This window comes from Astatotilapia calliptera, chromosome 12 (genome assembly GCF_900246225.1).
Source record: "Astatotilapia calliptera chromosome 12, fAstCal1.2, whole genome shotgun sequence".
NCBI lineage: Eukaryota > Metazoa > Chordata > Actinopteri > Cichliformes > Cichlidae > Astatotilapia > Astatotilapia calliptera.
Window position 1 is genome coordinate 22995903 of NC_039313.1, and position 22554 is coordinate 23018456.

Genomic DNA, 22554 nt, shown 5'->3' on the forward strand with positions numbered 1-22554 from the left:
GCTGTCATTTTGGCCTTACTGGAGCACTTGTAGAGTTTGCGTGCCTGTGCAATATCCCCTTTGCTAAGTCTGGTTCTTTGGCCAATGGGTGGTCGCACGCCGTTCACATCGTAGCGTGGCAGGATGGTGTCCAGGAAGATGCCTCTGTAATTCAGAGAGAGAAAGAGAGAGACTGATGTTAATGTTGCATAAAACCCCAACTGCATGCGCACCCTCCTGCAGTCTACTCCAGCATGCACACATGCCACAAAACGTGTTTGTTCACAGGATTAGGTAACTTACCATCAATCAGTGCAGTTCAATCACTGTCAACATTAACTAAAGAATTAAGAGTTCTACATACCCAGTTAAAAAGGAGTGCTGACAGTCAGAAAGTCAGAAAGAAATGTGATTGCTTTTGTAGAAAAAAAAAAGAGCAAATCCAACTACCAGACAAGACACACATGGAGTGCTCATTATCATGTTTACTTTCTGGATTAGCATTTAAAACAAGATTCAGGATATCAGAAAAAAGTAAAAGGCTTGTAATGAGATGCCATCAGAATTTATTTGTCTTTAACCAGCTGTTGCTCACCCACACCCATGTGGACACAAGAGGGTTTTCATTAAGATAAAGACCCAGCTGCTTGTACAGTAAGAAACGACCTAATTAAGATGAACATCAAACCTCTTATCTATGAATATCCCCACTTTTGATAGCGTAACCAGTCAGTATATGCTTTGACATACTTTACTGTTTGACCCTTGCTCACTCTCTAATGAGGTTCATTAAAATTACGATATCATCTGAAAATGTTTCCTGCACTTTTACTCAGCATACTGAACGTTCAGTGTCCACATGTGTGCGCCTGGGCTTTGAATCTCCCTGCATCCGGTGCTACTCTGCAGTTCTTTCAGATCTACTCATCTCTTTGATATGGGACTGCTGTTGAATTTCAGTCTTTCTTTAAGGTTGAGGTCACACAGTCCATTTCAGAGGTTAATGCTCAGATATCATCCTTTGCACACACACACACACACGCGCACACGCACACGCACACACACACACACACACACACACACACACACACACACACACACACACACACACACACACACACACACACCCAAAACTAAGAGCTTAAGCCCTTCTCCAGAGTTACTGGGAGTTCAAAATAAATTCCATAAGCCGCGGAGGCAGGGAAATGAACATCAGCCACATTCTTGATAAACATCCAAAATGAAAACTATAAAGATAAATAAAATTAGATAAAACATCTGCAAATGTTAAAAATGAGACAGGACAGAACAGTTAGTCCAGAAAGACTCCTTTTTACAAAGCTGCCTCACTTGACACTTTGCTAGTTTATCATCTTCATTTTTCTGTAAGTATTGGCAAGAAATGGTCTGGCTCCCTGGCTGTTCCCATGGTGACATGCCTATCAACGCCAGGCATGTGCAAACAGAGCAGCCTGAGCTAACAGTTTAGGCTCTGCCTGTCTGCGAGCTTCCAGGAGCCCGTATGCTGGCTGCTGAAGAAAAAAAAAAAAATTAAAACAAAACAATGCCACTCCAGTCGGTGTCAGAAAAGACAAAAAGGGGACACTGGCAGATCTCTATTTGAGCTGGCACTGCTCCACACACTCGTCCTAAAAAAAAAAAAAAAAAAAAAAAAAAATCTCTCGAGCAAAAGGAGGGGGAAGGCAGAGCCATGGGTCGGGTAACACACCCGAGACAAAAAGCAAGGGATCAGCCCTGCTTGTCCCCAGGAGACACGGCAAAACATCAAGACAGGCCATGAAATCTTCCGAACAACACCCGCGGCAAAGGCCCTGGCTTCCCACGGTGATTTACTGTAAAACACAGAGCAAACACACCGGCCAACAATGGACCGACAAAGAATGACACTGGCACAGGTAAATCAGCCAATCAGCGCTGAAGAGAAAGTGCTTGGAATGACTTGTGAAAAGCCAACAGGAGCCCCTCGTCTGCTAATACAGCTCTGTGAAACATTCCCCGGCAGTGACAGCCACCGCTTCTCATTTCTAAGCAGCCTTTTTGGATCAGAGGAGTTTGTATAGGAACAGAGTCAGAGTTGGACTGAAAACAGATCAGGGTGGATTACCTCACATAAATATACCCCATTGTGCAGCCAGCTGTAGAACATACTGCAAATTTATAAGATTAAGAGCCTAAGTCCAAATGATGACCTGGGAGTGACCACAGCTAAATGGACATGTGCTGACCTGACTGAAATCCAATACAAGATAAAAACCATTCCCTCTTTAAAACCTCAATTCCATGGAAGTAGTGGGCTTTGTTTCCTGTAAACCTGGAAGCTAAGACAAGACAAAAGTTTGTTGTTTGCATGGAGAAGGAGTACAAATGTCTCTCTTCCCCTTTGCCTCTGTTCTGCAGTCTTTTTCTGTACACTAACAAACACTGGAAAAGCAGCAGTAATTCATCTCCGCTCGGCGTGAAGTGCATTAACAACCTACAGTTTGGATGCACGGGGCCAGGCAGGAATTTCTGCATACTGGCCTACATCCAGCCTCAGCCTCTGTTTAGACAAAGATTTACTCCCCACTGTCTGTTTGTTGCGAGAGCATGGCAGCTATCTGGGAAGAGGCCACAACTCTTAGACTGTAACCTCGGGCATGGGAGAGCCAGTGGTGGGAAATATAAAAATATATGCATGTGCAAAGCTGAGGGAAGGGCTAACAGCTGGTTCTTATATCAGGCGGAGGTAGTAATGATTATAGTCTGCGCTTACTTGTTTTTTTTGCTTTAACTTTAGGTGCCCAGAGATCAATTTACACCCATACTGAGTGACTGAAGGCTGTCTGGTAGATGGAGGGACAGTTCTACACACTAAACTAGTATCATATCCCGCACATGACATTAGGAGATGGCCATGATATTCACATGCCTGCAAACCTGGGTTGTAACAGCTTTCAAAAATAATTTAACATATACTGCCAAGTTGTCTTGAAGCCACTTGCAGTGAGTGTAGTGCTGCTTTTGGAATTACAATAATGAATCAGCAGCTGAAAGAGTCAAATACTCCTAGTTCCTCTATTCTGGCTTTGTAGTCATCCAGATGGTAAAAATACTTGAAATTAACCACAGTCCCTGATGACTAGGTCAAGAAACCAGGCTGCCTTGTGTTAGTCATGTACCTTTTTTTCCCCCCACCCGCCTTAGATGGATCCTTCATCCAACACTGTAGCTAACCAGTGATGTGCTAAGCAACAGCACAACATCTGGCAGGCCTTCCCATAGAATACAACAGGGAGTGAAGAATGAGGTCAGCCGATGACAAATTTAAGTATCACTAAGAATACAAACAGTTCCTCTTTTACAAGCGCATGTTTTTCTAAGCAACAAGTTTCTGGAAGATTTAATGCCAAAATTTCAGCTGGTCCTCTGCAGTTCTTTGTACTGACGTTACTGTCCCAAGTCTATGACGCACAAATTTCAAATCATGTGACTATTTAGTTTGTAAAGCATTAAAAAGGAAAACATTTGCATTTTTTATCCTATGTAGATTATTTAGGGATTAAAAAAAATGCTGCTAGGTGTGTGAAGACATTCAGTTTGGAGGTAGTCATAACACCAAAGTGCTGTGAAGATGCCAAAATGTTCCACTCCAGAATATAGGTCTCTGCAGTAACCTTGGGTGACATCATTTGTCCCACCATGAAAATCTTTTCAAAGAACTCTTAGGACCATAATGAGGTGGTTTATGGATGAAACCCTTTACGAGAAGCTTCACACAACCTTGAAGGTGGTGTCCATAAATGCTGTTGTGATGAGGCAGGGCTACTGTTGCTGAGCTAGCTGCTTTATTGGGGCTGCTACTGCAGGAAAAAACAGCAGGAACCAAACAAAGGAGCCTTAATTTAAAACAGGCAGTGTGAAAGAGCGAGTATATCCCAGACAAACACTTTTACTACGCCTGCAAAAATTCACATCTCACTTTTCTTATTTAGAGTTACAATGTGTCTATTGTCATACTGCTAATCCGGCAAATGCCAAAATTAAAGCGAGAAGTGTAAATGATACCGTTTACAGGTAAATCCTATAAACAAAGACCACAGACCAGTCCAAAGAGACCCAGTCACGGTCTGAAATGGAACCTGGCATCCAAGTTCTTCTTAGTTTCCTCCATTTACCTGATATACGACTCCCAGTACACCAGCAGGTAACCTAACCTTGTCCAAATATCACTTAAAAATCATAGTACTACTTCTCCAGTTGACTTTAGGCTCAATGCAATGTGAGGATTTATTAATTTATTTCTTTTAAAATGTCATGCCAAAAGATATCGGGTAGAAATCGGTTTATTTTTGCACTTAGTGACAAAAGACACTAAATCAACAGCAAGCTTTGAAATTTTTTAGCAATTTCTTGTTAAGAACAAATATGCCACTGCTGTAGATTTCTGTAGATCAGGTTGCATGTGCTGGTCTGGTGTGTACATTTAATATAGAGTTTAATATGATGAGCTTGTACAGCTGCACTGATCTCTACTGGACTTTCTAGTAAAGAAGTAAATACGTGTTTTTTTAATTTATTTCTTCCTACAAGAATTGGGATTTGTGCCACATTACTGAGCGGCTGCTCGCAGACACAAACCTGGAGCATTACACACCAGTGCAGTCATGAAACATGGAAATGGAAAACGAGATGAGACCAAAGTTGGAAATGGTTCAGTCTGACTCGCTCTTAGACTAGTTCTCATGTCTGGGGCTTATGGAGTTGAACTTTGGGTTTGGCTCCTACCTGGAGAATGTATTCCTGGCGTAATGCATGATACTGTCAAAGTCATAGACTTCTCCTAAAGAGTCCACCTCTCCTGGCTCCATCTTCAAAAAGTTATATTCCTGTCCTGTAAAAGAGAAAAATTCAGACCGAACCCTTACGTCAGGCGTAAATATAGACTCTCAGGATTAGGTTCATGAAAACACTTCTGCAAGTTTGTGGCGTTTTATTCTTAGCTCAGAGTGTGTGAATAAATGTGTGACTCGTAATATTTTATCTAACTCTCTGTCTCCGTCTTTCACTTACACACATTATTGCTGGGGGATCTCGGAGAAACCTGAGGTCTTACCTGGTTGAATGTTGTCCCTGATAATGCTGACGTGATCATCTCGGTCGGGTCGTGTGTGTTCGTGCCAGAACCCAATAACATGACCTAATTCGTGCACCACAATGCCAAACTTGTCACAGTTTTTCCCTATGGATATGGCCTGGGGGCCCCCTCCGCGGCGACCCACATAGGAGCAACACCTATGAATCAGCAGGCAGACACACATGGAAACATAGGCAGGCAGTGTGTAAGTCAAAACACAGAGACTAGACTTTATGCTTCACTTCATTTAAAAAAAAGAAAGAAAAAAAGTAGTGAGTGGAAAAAAACGAGGTTAGCAAAGAGAGAAAAAGGAATGCATCTCTGACTCTATCTATCTCAACATGCTGCTTATGTATATAATAAAACTAGAAAAGAAATCACCTCAGAATCTCTGCTCTGTTTTATAGTCGACACATACAGGAGTGACATTCATTCAGCTGTCTGCTAGTGGAAACGCTGAGAGTAACTGAGGAAGCTGGCTGCAGCACTCCATCTCGATGTGACATGAAAGGTTGAGTGTGGGAGCCTGCAGGATGGGCACACACATAATGGCCCTGTGGGCCAGACAGCCGCTCTCTAATTACAGCGAGCCAAGTCAGGCTCTCCTGAGACACGCCTTGAACTTTGCACAGGACAGATGGGGGCCTGCTGAATATGCAGCAGAGTCAAGCGTTCCCACTGCTAACCGCTGCTGCCTGTGCGGATAATGTCATCGTTGTTGCTCCAGAGGCCAGCAACTGGGCTAAAAATGGCTTTTAACAGTTGGCTAGAAAAAGTTTCATGAGTTGCATCCTTTTTTCCTGTTGGTACTGAATGATATAAATCAGCAGGAGGGGTACATTTGAGTAATGACATGATGGTATCCGGCTTGTGGACTAAATCTGAGAGGTTGATATGTTCCCTGGAAACCTCTTTAACAACTCTGACTTCCTTTTCTCAAAATCCTAAATGGATTTGCATTCTTCAACACCAAATGTTTTAATGAAAAACTGTTTCACGACGGCTTACAAAGAAAGAGCCCTGCACATCCAAACAGGTTGTCAATAGTCGCTTAGCAACGAGAGCCACCACCAGCACTTCCCCTGCGTATCTGTTTAAAGAGAAATGCTGAGTGGACACCGAGCCCGACTTTCAGCAGAGTGCAGCAAACAGGCAAAGGAAGTCTCTCCCTCGTGCCCTGTCCTGCACACCGGGTATGATTTAAGCACTCAGTGACTGATGCAGTGTGATGATCAGGCACAGGAAATTCCTGCCCACCGAATGGTTTGCGCTTTAAGGGCTGGCAGGGGGGCAGAAAAACAAAACAAAACACCCAAACCCAAAACAATTCCTACTGACTGCAGAGAGACTGCAAGGAGAGGATGAACAATGGAGAAACTCTGCTGAGCAAGAAGCAAGGAAAAGCATTAGGGCGCTAAATAATTAGCTGCAGACACTGAACAGAAACAGGCCATTGTTCAGCTCCTACTGTACACGTGGGAGCTTAAAACCCCACTGACTCACCCACATGGTCGGTAGGTGAAAACAATATAGCTTTCCTCAGTCGTCTTCTCAATAAAGGTCACACAGGTGTGCTTCTCCCAGTGCCGCATGGCTTGGCGGAATATAGCCCGCTGGCTGCCTGAAAGGGAAGTCGGAGAGGGTGAGAAAACGCACTCCCAACAGCATTTCATGGAAGAATGGAGATGAATAGAAACACAGTGAACAGACGAGGCTTAAAAGTAAAGTCATACCAAGTTCAAAATGTGCCTTTCTCATCGTTAACCACCATCACACACACGCAATTTAAAGAGTCCCAAAATGTTATATTTATCATGTCAAGAATTCAATATTTGGTTTGCTTTTTAATAAATTGCACAACTACAAGCATACAATTTTTTAGGCGATGTAACAAGATCGCACAAGACCTCAGAAGTAAATACGGTTATTTCTAGAAGCAAAACACTATGAAGGGTACCACGTACTTTACTTTGCAGACATCTAGTATTGTTTTACAGATTATAGTTTACCGTGATTTGTGACTTTAAATGGGAATGAATGATGCCAATTATGTTTACCACATCTGGTCACACGTGAGCACATTACATGTTACTTACCACTAAAGTTTCCACTGATGACATAAGGGATGACGCCGTCGGGCCAAATGCGCTCCGGTCTGGATGTGGCAGCTCTTTTCCTGCGCCGTGCACCTTGCCTGCTTTGAATGTTTGAGCCTGAGGATTTGAACCAACCACGAGACAAAATAAAGATCACTCAGAGCATTCCTGGGTGAAAAAAACCCCCAGCCGTTCCTCCAACATTGGCACAAAGAGATAACAAGCTATGCTTCTACTTAATAGATTCCATTTTTTTATTTGCAAAAACCAAAGGGCTTTCTTCAAGGCTTGAAGCCAGTTATATTAATGTTGGCTGGTTATTAAAAAACTAATTTAAGTAATTACATTAATTCCATCAAAGAGACAGTTCAAATAACACTGTACTTCTCGTTGTGCGCTGAATGGATTTTTATTAAAGCCGAGTCTTTTCTTCTTTCAAATTAATTTTAATGTCACTCATCCTCACATAAATGCCACCATACAGACTAAGCCCCCACCTAAACCTGGTTATTATTATTATTATTATTAAAGAAACATCCTTATGCGAACCTCAACTTTGATAAACTTGCAGAACAAGCATGAGCTCAAAGTGCATGTGATGAATAAGCCACAAGTGGATGTAGGCTTAGTCAGTCGATCTATTAAATGATGCATATTTGCAGAAATACAGATGGAAGTGATTTATCTGATGAAGCAGTTACTGCTGTGGTTTTAATTGGGATCTTGCATTCTACGTTAGGACACCAATTTAACTTGTAGAAACAACAAACAAAAGGTGCCAATGATTTATACGTAATTGAGCAAAAAAACAATTAAATTCCTGCGGCAAACACCATCAGGGGGTTTTTCTTGTATTTGTAACATCATCCAGAATTATTAATAATAATTCTGGATGATGTGACTCTCGATAATGTGGTGTGTTGCAACTTCACACAAAATCCCCTATAAAAAAAAAAGAAGTGACTCCAAACATGAGGAAATCTGTAGGAGTGAAAACTTCAGCAGTCTGATGACCTTAAACTTCTGAGAAAGCCCATTAAACATATGCACCAAGTGAATTTAGTGCGTGCGCTGGGATGAAGTCATTTTTCTTACACAATCATATGTTTGTAAAGCTTAACAAAGAACTGTTGTACTGTCACATTATTCTTTTATTTGGCCAAATCATTTAATGTATTACAGAGAGCTGGGACAACGTCTACAGTTCCCAGATAAAGGCTCCAAAGCTGATTTCACTTAGTTTTTCATTTTGCAGCAAAGATGTGTAAAATAAATGTGTCATCACTGTGAGTTCTATTAACAAAAACCAGCAGAATCCATTTGATATAAGGGTGCTTGTCTAAACTTTATTTTAAAAAAAATTGTGTAACACTTCTATTAGAAAACACCTATTAACACACTGACCTATGCGCTTTGTGGTTGAGGTACAAACAGACATCACCTTCTTCCAAGGTGTACAATTATTAGAAACTTTATTGGGAAACGTCACCTGGGTGACCCCGATGAAGGCCTGAAGCTGCAAAAACAAGCGCTGGTTGTTGTTTCATAGCTATACTTGAAACGGTGCGGCTCGGCTCATCTTCTCTTAGTATATTTGATTAACACGCATGCCGTAGATTGCAGCACGCTTTTTAAATTTGCTGGAACAATGTGTTCTGTTGAATTTCAGTCCGCAGGACTAAATCTTAGCAGCCTGGCGAGATCAATTAGCACGTACACTTGTGCATGTGTTGTGGAAAAGGCTGATAACAGCCAAATCTGCTCAGCTAACTGATAAGAAGTCCTGGGGAGGCAAAAACTTGTGCGTGATGTGTTAATTAAAATAAAACGATTAAATCTTCCATGTTCGTCCGTATTTAGACGGGGAATGTTCTGGGTGGTGTTTTTTTTAGGTCAAGGCTTTAATCTGAAGATAAAGTACCCAAGACTTTTAACTTGACCTCTAAAGTGACATGATAATTGAGAAAAATGACATATCAAAGTTATCTTCACTGCCAATTAGGATCCACACCTGTGCAGGGTGAGCAGGTATTGATATGCGTGCAGCCCGAGGCGCCAAGCGTTTCTATGAATGAATGTTGATCAGGGTGGAAAACAGCCACCTTGTGCAATGCACAGTTATACCGGCTGTGTTTTCCTATTTTGAGCTATACCTTTCCACTGCTTAACACTCGAATTTGCTGTAACTAAACTGCTCAAGCACACAGATAATTATTCAAAAGGTGAGGATGAACTTGCAACCTGCTTCTGATTCACGAGTCTCATCTTAATTCCCCACCTTGGGTCAAAATTTATACTAAAACTACTAAATACTAAAAATCAAACCAACACGGTGAATACTTTAAGCTGCTGGAAATGTATTCATAATCCCCCCCCCCCCCCCCCGCAAAAAAAAGTTTGCTTTTCTTGGCGCGCTTATTAACTCGAACAAACAGCACTGCTCAAGCACAGACAGATGTGGATATGCTTGTTGGTTCATGTTCGCTCAGAATTTACAGGATTGCGAAGTCCACTGGTCCCGGCTGACTCACAGCGGTTGATTAAATAGCACTTTTCACTGGAGAACATAAAACTGACAAAGCCCAGCAATCATTCTTAAACATGATGCTACAGGTGTAGCAACGTAATGATATCATCACAGTTGTAGGCATAAACATTTTGAAGAGGGCTCATTAAAAACACAAAGCTGCCTTCCGGCAGGTGCTGCTGGAGCCGACTCTCAGTTCGAGAGGTTGGAGCGGTTTTACGGCTGTAGTGTTGGGAGCACAACGTCTTTGTCTGCAATAATCACCCAACAATGTGGGAACCTTGTTCATTTCAGCTCTTTTGTTGCAAATTTAGACTAACAATATAATCTGCTTTGCCTTGGTGCTACAATAACTACATTTTACATCATACTGTAACCTCAGAGGTCTTTCTGTCTGTTGTTGTTACCTGTATTTGTGCGATTAACAACCTGGACGGTTCTCGCTGCCAGATCTATTATTCTGTCCACTTTAAAGAATCGCAGGTCTTCCTCATCCAGAGCAATGTCTCCCAGAAAGGCAGCTGAAAGAGACACACAGAGACAGCACATGTCAGACTATGTGTAAGGCGATCGCACAATATGAAGCATCCGTTTGCACAGTCCTGTAGCCTCAAGCTTTTCCTGCTGCTCAGACTGGGAAGTCCAGCCACACACACACACACACACACACACACACACACACACACACACACACACACACACACACACACACACACACACACTTACACTTCACTCCTTTCTGGACTCTGGCTCTGTTTACTCTCTTTATTGTGGAACCCAAGTAAAGTTGTGAAACAGAAGTGTGTCAGTTCAGATAACAGGAAGGCTGCCTTGTATTAACCCAGTTACAGGACAGAAAACAAAAACAACACACTGACTTGTGTAATGCATAGAGCATGAACTTGATAACCTACTGACATGATTTATGAAAACGAATCGAGTCCGGAAGGTAACATAACGTACTGTGCCGTGGCACACTTGGATAGTTAATGGAAGCTATCAAATATGCTACAATGAGACACCGACACTGCCTTGACCGAGTAATATGGGGCACCTTGAACACGTAATAGCTCTTTAATGGGGCCAAGGAGAGAGAGAAATAACTAAACAGTCCCACTTAATGAAGAATGTCCTTTATTAGATTTTTTTTTTTTTTAAACTAAAAATCTCCCGTTGCTAGAAGTCCACTCTGCAGAAACTGGGTGCTTGGTTTTACGGGCTTTTAACACCAGCACGTTTCCGGAATTTATAGCCAGGCCTGCATGCAGGACTTGGGAGGGGATGGGGAGTGGGGCCATTTCTAGAGAAGGCAAAGAGGCTGCACTGTAATCCATCGCTAACCAGGACATGACAACTTGAGAAGGAAGAGAGGAAGGCGGCACAAGAACAGGGAAGGCAGCTGTGGAGCAGAAAGAAAATGACAGCCTTCTGCATGCTTGTTTGGTGGGTTAGTGTGATGGAGGTAGAGACCAAACCCTCAGGGGGCAAGAAGCCCAGAGGACCTTTAAAATGCAGAGTACATGGGAGTGATTTATGTTTGCGTGTTTGTCAGAAGTTTTAGTCTGTGATCTTAAATCTGACACCCCAATGCAAGGTGTCCTTACCGCAGAACACACAAGAAATTAATTTTGTTTCATTCTGAGCTCAGGATATTTTTGGTTTCTTTAAATGCAACACGTACATTTGGCCAGATATGACAGTTTTTTCCCAGTATGTGTATAAAAGTTTTACTGAGGTCTGAGACAAGAGAGAAAGGGATAGAAAGCACAATAGAGACACAAAAGAAAACCCCTACTTGGCTCTGGCATTCAAAGGAGTATTATTGAAACAATCTGGAGCTGGCTCTGGTAGATGCAGGCTGTTTTGTTTTTTGTTTTTTTCTTTCTTACCCTGAAGGTCCTACAAGGATGCACAGCTGAATGACTTAATTAGAGGCTAATGGCACAATAGGAAAAGGCGTTTGTGACAGCTGGCATGGCAGGACACGCAAAAAAAAAAAATTCCAGAGGTCCTCTAATTTCTGCAAGTCAAAAAAAAAAACAAAAAAAAAAACCACAACAAAAAAAAGAAACTGTCCAAATCTGAGACAAAACAGACCTCTCACAATCAGCACTCACGCTGACAGCCACTGCCAAAAACACTACTGTTAAGGGACAGCAACCAGATGTTGAGCAGTGGAACAAAAGGACTTTTTTTTTCCACTTTTATCTTCGGATTATTCGATTCCCTGAACTAACCGAGTGCTGAAAAGAACAGACAATACTTCCAAGTTACATAAGACAACACAGACAATGTATAAAACACTACTGAAGCAGAAAAACTGGACAACACGTCCTTTCACGTGTAACGTTTCGGTATCTAACGTGAAAAGCAGCGATTTAAAAAAACAAACAAAAAATAAAAACGGGGTGCGGGCTTTCTCCCACCCCCTGCGCTCTCCGAGTCCCAATCATCCACAACTGTTCTGGAGACAGGCCGGTTAATCCGCAGTGTCATTGTTCTCAGACAACAGTGGAGAATGAAGTGAGCAAATGCACAGCCCGGTGGCATTATGAACTCATTTCCCCCAGGCGCAGCAGTCGTCCTGGAGACGCTGTTGCAGGTTTATGGAAAGACTCTCAGGGATTGTGAATTAATCCCCTTGTCTCCTGGCTTTAATTATCCACAGACACAGGGTTTTAGGATTCTTTTGTGTACAACTCTGGGCTGGGAATGAGGACAGGCTATGGAGAAAGGTGATAAACTTGCATGGAAACAGAGCGCTGACATGATGCAAAGTACAAACACAGTGAGATGGCAGGTTACAGCCAAATGAGTGCGGCAGATGGCAAGTGATCACCATGGAGTACAGTGCTGCATCTCTTTCCAAACATTTTTCATTACCTAATTGACAACAGCTGCAACTAGAATAATAATATTAATATCCATGCAGAATAGCTGGGTGAAGGCAGTGTGCTTTCTCTTCTCTTTTTGTGCAATAATCCATGCACCTTTTGCATAAGAATGCAACTTAAACACACATAAATACAGGACCGATCTTTAAATCAATGGACTGAAAAAAATAAATTGACATCTGATTAAGTCCAACCTCCCCCATCACTGTTTTTTTTTTTTTTTTAAAGTTAATCTAAACCATCCTAATCCTTCTCATCTTGGACTGCCCATCAATCAGCATATCCAGTCAGATTACACATGAGACCTCAATCAAATTAATCCCATTGATTCGTGTAATGCCCTAGCCTCGACCTCTATGGTGTCAAATACTCCTGGACTATTCCCATAAATCTCCTTCCGTGAATACCAGACCACGACATCTGCCACTGAAACCTGCACAAACATCAATACTAAGCCTAAACAGACACTGAAATCAGCCTATATTTAGAAGGCCAGTTCCACTCGGGAGAACACGGTTTACAGCATCCCCCCAGTATGTGACCCAGTGATTACAGATGGGAAAAACTTGGCTAATATGCAAGCACGGAATGCATCACAATACCCGGCACCGCCTTTCACCACTGTGTTTGCTGACAAATGCTGCAATTTGAATTCCAATAGAGGTCAGTGGTATATTGAGGTAAGGCAATTACCATCTGATGAGTGTATCACTAAGTTTTCCCAGGTAGAAGCCCCCCAACCCTCTCAAGAGGAGCTTTTGTTTCTTTAGCAGCTGTTTGAAACTGAAATACACACAAAAAAATAGTCAGGTAAAAAAAGTCTGTGCAACAAGAATAAGGAAACAAACTAAGGAATGAAGAGTGTGATGCCAGTTAGCTGTCCTTTGTGAAAACACCAGCTGTTATTTATGCTTACCTTGACATTTTCTAACACTGCAATTTGAGCACAGGGCAGGAGAAAGAAAGAAACTGCATATTTGCACTGCGCTCGCTTAAAACAAAAAAATGTAACAAATGTGTAATTAGAAGAAAGCTTCTGACAAAAGTAACAAACTACTGCTCGAGATTCAGGCAATTATTTTCCAATAAAAGCCTGACGTCTCGTCACCCACAGCTGCGATCAAGCCCGAGCTGCTGTCATCGCCCTGCAGCGTCTATCGTATTGACAGAGGGGCTTCAGTTGCAAAGGGCACACAGCGAGAGACTGCCGCCCCTTTAACATTTCACACTCCATCAAGCCCATTAGCAGATTGGATTTCCCAGCTCATCCTCGCCACTGATTACTGATATACCCCGCTACCAGTCAAACTACCTCTAATGATTCACCAGCTCTCCAACCATTTGTCTCCCCCCCAATGCCAGCACTACACACTACTTGAGCTCCTTACACAGATGAATAATTCAGTGCCAGACCGTAAGGATTCTCACCTTTGACAAAACGTATTTTCACCATCCAGGCTTAATATTTCAGTTTAGACCACTCTTTGCATAACACATCGTTTCGTGTGAGTTTTTCTCAGAACAGATGTGCAAACAAAAGTTTAAATGAGCTTGTGGGTGAACTTAATCTGGGAGTAATCCTTAACTCATAGCTTTCCAATAAACAATAACCATCTGCAGTTAAAGAAAAGACCTTTAGTATTCATTACAGGTGGGGGAAAGAGAGAAAACAAAAACAATAACAATTCAACACAGCACAGATGAATCGTTCCGGGAAAACTAAACAATGTTAGGTTGCTCATCATTCCAGACCAATTAGGCATCATTTGAGCCACTTGAGTGAGCATTGGCAAAGCATTCAGGCTCTGCACTCACCCTTGGCTTTTCTGTAATGCAAGATTAGTTATTACTTAGCTCTGACGACAAACATATTGTTCAAACTAAAGCCCTGAGATCACGCCTATAGATTGGCTCCCTAATCACTTGAACCCTGCGGAGAGAGAAGTGGCAGGGGCTCTTTAATGTAAAAACAAACACTCAGTGTGGGCTCGGCTATACGGCCTGCATTCCATGATAAAAGAAAAGCATCTGCTTAAGTGTTGCTTGAGGGCCTCATCTTGAAGTTCAACAAGGCAGCCCCATCACCCCAAAGCAGGAGCCGGAGATAGAGCTGGATAATGAGCGGCATCTGTTTTGAACTGCTGTTTTCCAGCCACTTGGATTTTTTAAAAGACACAATGTCCTTACACATGGGATGCCAGCATGTAGCTGATTTTACATCTACAGGATTGTTAATCTTTACAAAAATGCAAAAGCATCACAAACATACAGCTTAAGTCATTTCAAATGAATCACAGTCGGATACCAAAAGGTGAGGGGTGACACAACTCTCTGTTGATAGCGACAAATGCTTCATGAGCAGAAAGCAGACCGGGGTGAACGTACCAGGCCCCTTCATGAATGGGTCGCACTAACCTCACCTGGGATAGTGTGGCACGGTAAGACCGGCCTGCCCTAAATCTTGTTGCCGTGCTTTCTCTTGGCAAATGGTGAATGACCCCGTCTGTCTTGTTTTGGCCAGTCTGAGTGAAATGGAAGAAAACTACTTGCATAGGTGAGTGGATGAGAAGAGGTGCAGAGGTTGACCTGTCTGCAGATGAGGCCACAGCAGCAAAGAAGCCTTCTGAGGTAACCTATTTTCAGATCTTTGGGGAAATTATCCATAATAACTGGTGGTCTGAGAGGGAAACTGGACTCCTGCACTTCCTTCAAGTTGTAAAAAAACCCAGCTGGGGCAGCAGACTTTTGCCAATCACAGGTCGTTTAACACCTAAAGTCCAATTAATGTCCAAAGCAAAGGAGTCGAACAATCTAATCTCGTTAGAAAAAATAAATGTCTGCAGTGCACGTGTGAAAGCGGCTTTCATTTTAGACCCGTGCCATATGACGCGTGAGCATGTGCCAACGCTCTGAGCATAGCGGAGAGAGCTGCAGGAGAACTGTTGTCTGTTTTCAAAATTGCATTGTACATTTCTCCCTGCTGCAGTTTTAATGTGCACGACGGTCAGCCCACTCAGACTACGCTGTCACAGAGTATTTAATAGATTAAGATGTCTGCTTCATGAATGAATGCATGCATTCAGACAGTGACTACTTTTCCGATTATCATTTAAGCAGAGAAGACAACAAAAGCATGACTGATTCTCATCCATTTTTCATTTTGAAAACGAGTGGCGCTAATCTCAGTGGGTTGTTAGAGTCTTAAATGTTTTCCTGGGATGCTGCCAAGTTAGGAGTTCTGCAAACTAAGGAATTTTCCACTGGTTAACTCCTAAATAGAAGGCCTGATTTCAGTGTTATTGCACTGCTAGATTAAATCGGTATACTTTTTTTTTTTTTGCCTGGACTAAAGATGAATCATTTAAACCTTTGTTAGTGTAAAACTTAAAAAATAAAATAAAATGTTGACTTATTCAGGGAAGATAGTTAAATAGTCTCAGCTAACTAGCACTGCAAATAAGCAGAGCACAACAGCTAGAGAGTCCTCCTGCAATGATACACTGGTGCCAAATAACTTTAATTAAAACCCATTAAATTCATTTCCCAGACTTGACCAGGCTAACCACAGTCACTACTTTATGACTTCTCATGGTGGTACTTGCGTGTAAAGTGGGAGGGCCAAGTGAAAGGAAGAAAACTTGCTTTAAAGAGGAAACTCCCGGGGGGGACAAAAATGGCAGGCAGCATGGGAAAGCAGAGATAATTGAATTGACTAATTATAAAATTGAATGATAACGCCCAGACACCACAGTGCAGTGAGCAGGTAAATCCCTGCCTCTGGCCTTTGAGCGCATTTCCTCTTCTTTGATGTTGTGAGCCATCGTAGAAGAACGCATCAAGCAGCTGTAGCGCGACACTATCATCAGGAGTCAAAGTACTGAGATGGCATCATATTGAGATGTGATTTCCAACCCCCGCTTACAAAAATCTGAATGGGAGTCATTCAATTTCATGTATCCGGCAGTAATTTGTGAAAATCCTTTCACTGTGTGGAAGCAAGGACAGCCCTACAGAGGACGAGCACACACACTCCTCACAGTAAGCGTTTTCCTGGGTGGAAGCAGCATAACATGAAAATGCTGACCTCCAGCCACAGAAAGAGATCAGATTGACTCATAGTGATGGGCTCAGGAAAAATAAGAGAAAAATCAATAATCCACAAAATCATTGCTGGTGCCTAAAGACAAGTCTGGTTTTATTTGTTTGGGGTTTTTTGCTAGAATGAATGTCTCCGTCTCTGATGTATTAAACTGAGTGAGGAGGAGTGAGGAGGAGATCTTGGACATTTTGCTGCTTAGTAGGAAGAAGAAAAGCAGGTGGGTGTTGAAAGAGCTGGAGACTGGGAGGGTTCGAAAGAGTGGGAGTTCATGCTTGTGACCATCTCCAAAGCGCATGTCTTCAGAGAGGACCGTAAACAAAACCGTGCTCACGACACCTTGGACAAACCACAGAACAAATAACGATAACATCCTGACCCAGATAAACATCAGTCAGGACTGAGGATTATTAAGCAATGAGACCTTTCTTTTCTGTATCAATATTTAACTAAAAAACAAAACAAAAAACTGCTTCTTCCTAGAACTGACATTGTCATTGTTTTGTCAGTTTACCGCTCAGCAACAAGAATCAACATTTACCAGTTAATCCATACTAGAGGTCCGGTACGAGCACTTGAATGACTCAGATAAGAGGACAGCGAAAACAGGAAGGAACATCTTCATCATTTGGACTTCACTCGCCTGTTTTTGTCATGTTTATGTACAACAACAACAACAACACTCTCAAAGCGCAGTCTTTAGATTATCCTTACTCCTCTTCTTTGGGTAGTTGGGTAACTAAAAGTAGGAGGACTGGACTCTGTTGTATAACTGTCTGACACATCAGAGACAGTCAAATGCTAAAAATCAGTAAGCACTTCCAGGACTTTAGAGGTCATTGTGACTGAAGCCAACTCTCTGTATCTGTAACCTGAATACTTTTACCAGATGGAAAAGGCAATCTGTTCAAACTTCCCCAAAGGGATTTGGCAAGACAGTGAGCTCACAGTATAAAGAAAGAAAAAAAGAAAAGACTACAATGACAACTCGGATAATCTTTGGCAAATATAGAGGGAAATTATGCAGGTCTCACCACAGGCAGAAGAAGCACATATATAAAGGATGAACCAGAAGTATGTACACCGCTGTGGAACATGACCAGTAAAGTATTTGCTTCATGATAAATTAAGAAATAGATAAATACTTAAATGTACTATTTTAAAAACAGGTCTCATTCTGCCTTTCTTTAGATATATTTCCAGCTCCGCTTTGATTGAGGTGTTTTTGTTGCTTCTCTTTAAAATTCCCCCGAAAAGGTGCTGCACTGGATTCAAGTCAAGTGACATACTTGGACAGGCCGTCGTTTTTACTGTTTTTTCCCCCTTTCTTCTTTTTCTTCTCTAGAGACTTTAATTTTGGCAGAGGGTTTTGGATCATCATTTACTGGAATATTGGTCCGTTCCCAGGCTTCTGGAGAATGGGAGCATCCTCACGAGGCGGCTTTTTAGTCATTTTAGTGCCACCTTCCCCACTGTACGGCAGTCCATATTGGATGCACCCACTCTGAGCTGGACTAACAGATCTTGGTCTGACCAAAGAATAGGGTCCTAACATTAATCAGGCTTCTCTTTATCTCCTTAGCTAAGCTTAATCTTGTGATTTTTATCGTTGTTGTTGTCAGAGAGCAATTGAGAGTTAGAAATTACCATTGTGGAATACCCTTAGAGAGCTGTCACACAAACTGATCTCCGTGCCAACTCTGATGCACCCGTCCTTTTGTTTTTTCAGAGCCAAACTGTGCAAGCAGAGCACTGTGTGTTTACATGTGTGTGTGTGTGTGTGTGTGTCCGTGGGGTCATTTCAGGAGGACAGCCACTGCAGCTCTGATTAGTGGCACCACGGCTAGTACCTCCTGATTTCTGCTGCGCCTGCGTTTCACTTGGTAACTGATCTTCCTGTAGGCTTTTCCATCTGTGCCAAGTCTCACAGTCACATTGTTCAAATTCACTGAGGACATGGGTCCAAAACAGGCACTTTTTCACAGCAGCCATTTTGACATGTAACCCAAAGTAAACACAGGTCTAATTGATAAAAAAAAAAAAAGTAAGTAATAATTAAGCTCAAATTTAGTGTGTCACAGCGATCCCAGTTCGCCCATGCGAGCCAAAGCCAGGGGTTTTTTGCCCCCATCTGAATGGAACTGGTCTACATATATTAATTACACCTATGTTAACCCTGCAAGGACATGTCAAAATGGCTGCTGTGGAAAGTTATGCCACTCAGGTCATTTCATGAAATATTTGCAAGGAAATAAGGCCAACTTGAAATCACAGTCGTCCTGAATTTGCTCCAGCAATCCAAAGCTTTTTTAACTTTTGTGTCAGTGTTCCCAGATCTGAGATAGTCTGTTGAATTATTCAGCTTCCCCTTTGGAGCCTGTGTCTTCTTTACAGTTTAAATACTCACACTTAATGCAGTTACTGTACAGTACTGTAAATTTATGATTTGGGGTTTTTTTTAGCTCTTACTGTGGAGGAGTGGAGGCTTACTTCTTCCCTGTACTGCAACAAATAAAGACAACCGCCAGCAGAAAAATATGTGCATAAATATCTAAACTCGACTGTACTCTACTTTCTCCCCTCCTCCACTTTGTTTTAAGTGGCCGTGCAAACAACCGGTAGGGAAAGAAAAAAAAACCGAGAGGAGATCTGTGCACTGACAAAAGCGGCCAGCAAAGGGAGAAGAAGTCTGCAAATCAAAGTGTAAAAATCCTTTGTTTCCCCAACAGCGCAGACTTTTATTTTATTTTTAAGTATATAACAGAGGAGACAGCCTGCAGGAGGGATTTGATCACATTTTTAAGCACGAGTGCAAACAGCAGGCTCCAACTTTTTCAACCGAAAACTAAACCCCCCCAGAAAACTTTTCATGTGTCGCGAAATGCACACAGAAAGCCTTCAATCGATGCGTTTTCATCCCTACGATCCGTGGAGCCGCTCTTTGAGCTGGGTTATACTGTGTACGCCTCGGATGGCTCAAACTGCAGAAACTATGTCACTTACTACAAAACAATTGCACACAATGTTCCCTCAAGCCTTTTAAAAACTACATCCACTACTGTCATCTCTTCAAAAGCGTTGCTCTGGCCGCTCTGTGCGAGCTCCACGTTGAGTCGTGGCATTTTTTTTTTTTTTACCTCCACATAAATATGGTTTTTTTTTTAAAGAAAATCATACACAGTACAAGAAAAAGAAAAAACGATGACAAATCAAATCTCACCAGCTTTGCAGGGATCCTTGTAGTCGATCGTCTCTGATGTGGCAGTGGGCTCCACATAGTAGCCTGGATCAATCGCGTCCAAATCGATCGCCAATATCACGCCAAGACATGATAGAAGAACCAAACACCTCGCCGAGAGATCCATGTTTGTGGAGGGGAAACGGCGAAAGGCGAGGGATAAAGGTAGAGGAGAAGAGAGGGACAGAGGGAAAGAGAGACAGAAGTGGGAAAGAGAAATAGAGTGAGAGAAAATGGGAGGTTTTTCTCTTTTCTTTTCTTTTTTCTTTTTTGGTCGGGGGGGACGAGATCCCTCTGGAGGGCGGGTTTTAAATCCAGCCTCTCTCCGGTGTTTTCTTGGCTCTGGGGGCAGTGATTTCTCTCATCCAGCCGGAGCTTAGGGATAGTGCGGAGGACTGCCCGAGAAACTTTGATGATATGGCAGCCCAGCAGGGGCGGAGAAAATCCCCAATTACCACAGATGCACGTGTGAATTTTTATTGTTACCTTGTCTGCGCGTGAACAGCGTGTGAGTGACGAGAAACCGGCCGACCGGGAATGTCTCTTTGTGGATAATTATTATAGTGACGGTAGTTTCCCCTCTGCTCTGCTATACACACGGTCAGAGACCCGAATGATCTCCCCGGAACCACCGCTTTGTAAACACCCCCCGGTTTATAAAAGTTCAGCCGCACTCTGCGCGTAAATTCGTGATTTTTTCTTTGTTTTTACACTCCACGTTGTTTCCCCCTCTCCCTTTACTTCCACGAGCGCAATTATTCACACGCGCACACTACCGAACGGCCGCCCACTCGCATTATGACATGCACGCGCAAACAAACAAACAGACCCTTCTGAAGTAAAGGAGTCACGAGCGAAACAGAAGCGGTTAGTGCGCCACCTGTCGGTAATGTACGGAACACATTTAGACAGATTCACAAAGAGTTAAAATAAAAAAAGTAAAAATAAAAACAACAACAAAGAAGAGAAAACCACGGAGGATAGTCTGAGATGTGGGACGCTTGTTTCCGCTAGTGAGGGGGAAAAAAGACAATCATAAGTCAACATTTCGATGTTATCAAACTTCTGAGAAAATAACTTGAAATTTCAAGTTATTATTATTCTTATTTCCAGCAGAAGGTTTGTTAATCTTAGTAAAACGTGTGGCCCTGAACCCTGAAGGGTAGGCTGTACCTGACAGGTGCTCTAGGGTGGCTGTAAGTCAAAATGTGGAGCAGGTGATCTACTAACCCGCTGGTTGTTCGAGCCCTGGCTGCTCCTGTCTACATGCCAAAACATCCCTGGGGAAGATACTGAAGCTCAAGTTGATGCATCCATTGGAGTGTGAATGTCAGACAAAAAGCATGGACAGAAGTGTATGAATAGGTGAGGAAGGCATGTTTTCTGTAGTGCTTTGAGTGCTCGGATAGAGTAGAAAAGCACTATATAAGAACCAGCCCATTTATTTTATCCTACCAATGGAAATTTCATCCACTCTATAAGTCTGTTTATTCCTTGTGTTTATTCCTTGTGACTTCATACCTGTACAGGGTTTGGTTTATGGAAACTTGTTTGGGGTTTTTTTGCCATAGAAAAAAAATACAAAAATGTGTATTATTGCAATGTATTTATGTTGTTTATTGTAGAATAATAGCCCAAAATTTTAAATGGTAATTTATTTATTTCAGTGGCAGAAAGAAGCTTCCACATGCAGTTTGTTATAATTATTATTATTATTTAATTACAAGCTACTAAAATGAAAAATGTATAAGCTTTCTTAATCCTAGAAAAAAGGGAGCCCTGAGACAGTGCATGGTAAGATGCCATGTGTCACAGCTTGCTTTATTCTATCTGTGTAAGTTGGATCAGTTTCTTCCTCATGAGATCATATCTCATTTGTGCTTCAAGCAGTGATAAAAAAACCCCAACAGATTCCAACTGAAGTCCTCCGATGAACCACTTTTCCACCTATCCAGTTTGTGTGGAGCATTTCTTGAGTTCGTGTTGGATATTAATAGTTTGTTCATTCTTTTATGTTATTTATGCTTGTAGCATGAGGGACCTAAAGCTTACACATATTAACCATTAAATTCATTCTGTTACCGCTTTTCATTCACATTCCATCTTTCCAATACTGCTGATTTCCCCCTGCGCTGTTCGGGCCTTGTACAAAAAATATGTTACATATTTGTACCTGTGAATATACACACATCCTGCTTCATTGTTTTGCCTGCTTTACTAACATGAAGTGTAAAGTGTAAGTAAAACACTTCTATTCTCACTGTACTTCACCTTCAATGTCTGCAGGACAGTAAAGCTGGCCTGCAGACGTGATTGGATGACTAAATCTCAGATGGATTGCTTCAAGAGGGGCTGGTGGCAATGATGTGAGGAAATACCAGCAGCTGCTGTTGTCTAAATGGGATCCTTCATGCTATCTAATGTATACAAAGGTTTACATACAGAGGAAGAGAGACACTCCTATCTATATCTTATCTGACTGCTGACAGGATGTCGTCTACAATAAGTGGGCTGTATTTATGCTGCGGCTGTAAACACAGCAGTGCGACTATCACGCATTGGAGCGAGCTCCTCCATAACATTTTGAACA

General features: G+C 42.2%; 1 protein-coding gene across 2 annotated transcripts in view; it reads right to left on the minus strand.

The window, feature by feature from the left end:
* The window catches only part of bmp1a (bone morphogenetic protein 1a), a 30432-nt gene extending 9622 nt beyond the window's left edge, over positions 1-20810 (minus strand). The window contains exons 1-7 of one of the 2 annotated variants that reach the window (XM_026186954.1): positions 19947-20810; positions 10144-10257; positions 7210-7326; positions 6617-6734; positions 5093-5271; positions 4765-4870; positions 20-144 (exon numbers count right to left, since the gene is read on the minus strand). In XM_026186954.1, the coding sequence (XP_026042739.1) occupies positions 20-144; positions 4765-4870; positions 5093-5271; positions 6617-6734; positions 7210-7326; positions 10144-10257; positions 19947-20091 (904 nt within the window). In that variant the 5' untranslated portion in view covers positions 20092-20810. The remainder of the gene's footprint in view (positions 1-19; positions 145-4764; positions 4871-5092; positions 5272-6616; positions 6735-7209; positions 7327-10143; positions 10258-19946) is intronic. The other variant, XM_026186955.1, reaches the window with a different exon arrangement.
* Between the last annotated feature and the right edge of the window lie 1744 nt (positions 20811-22554).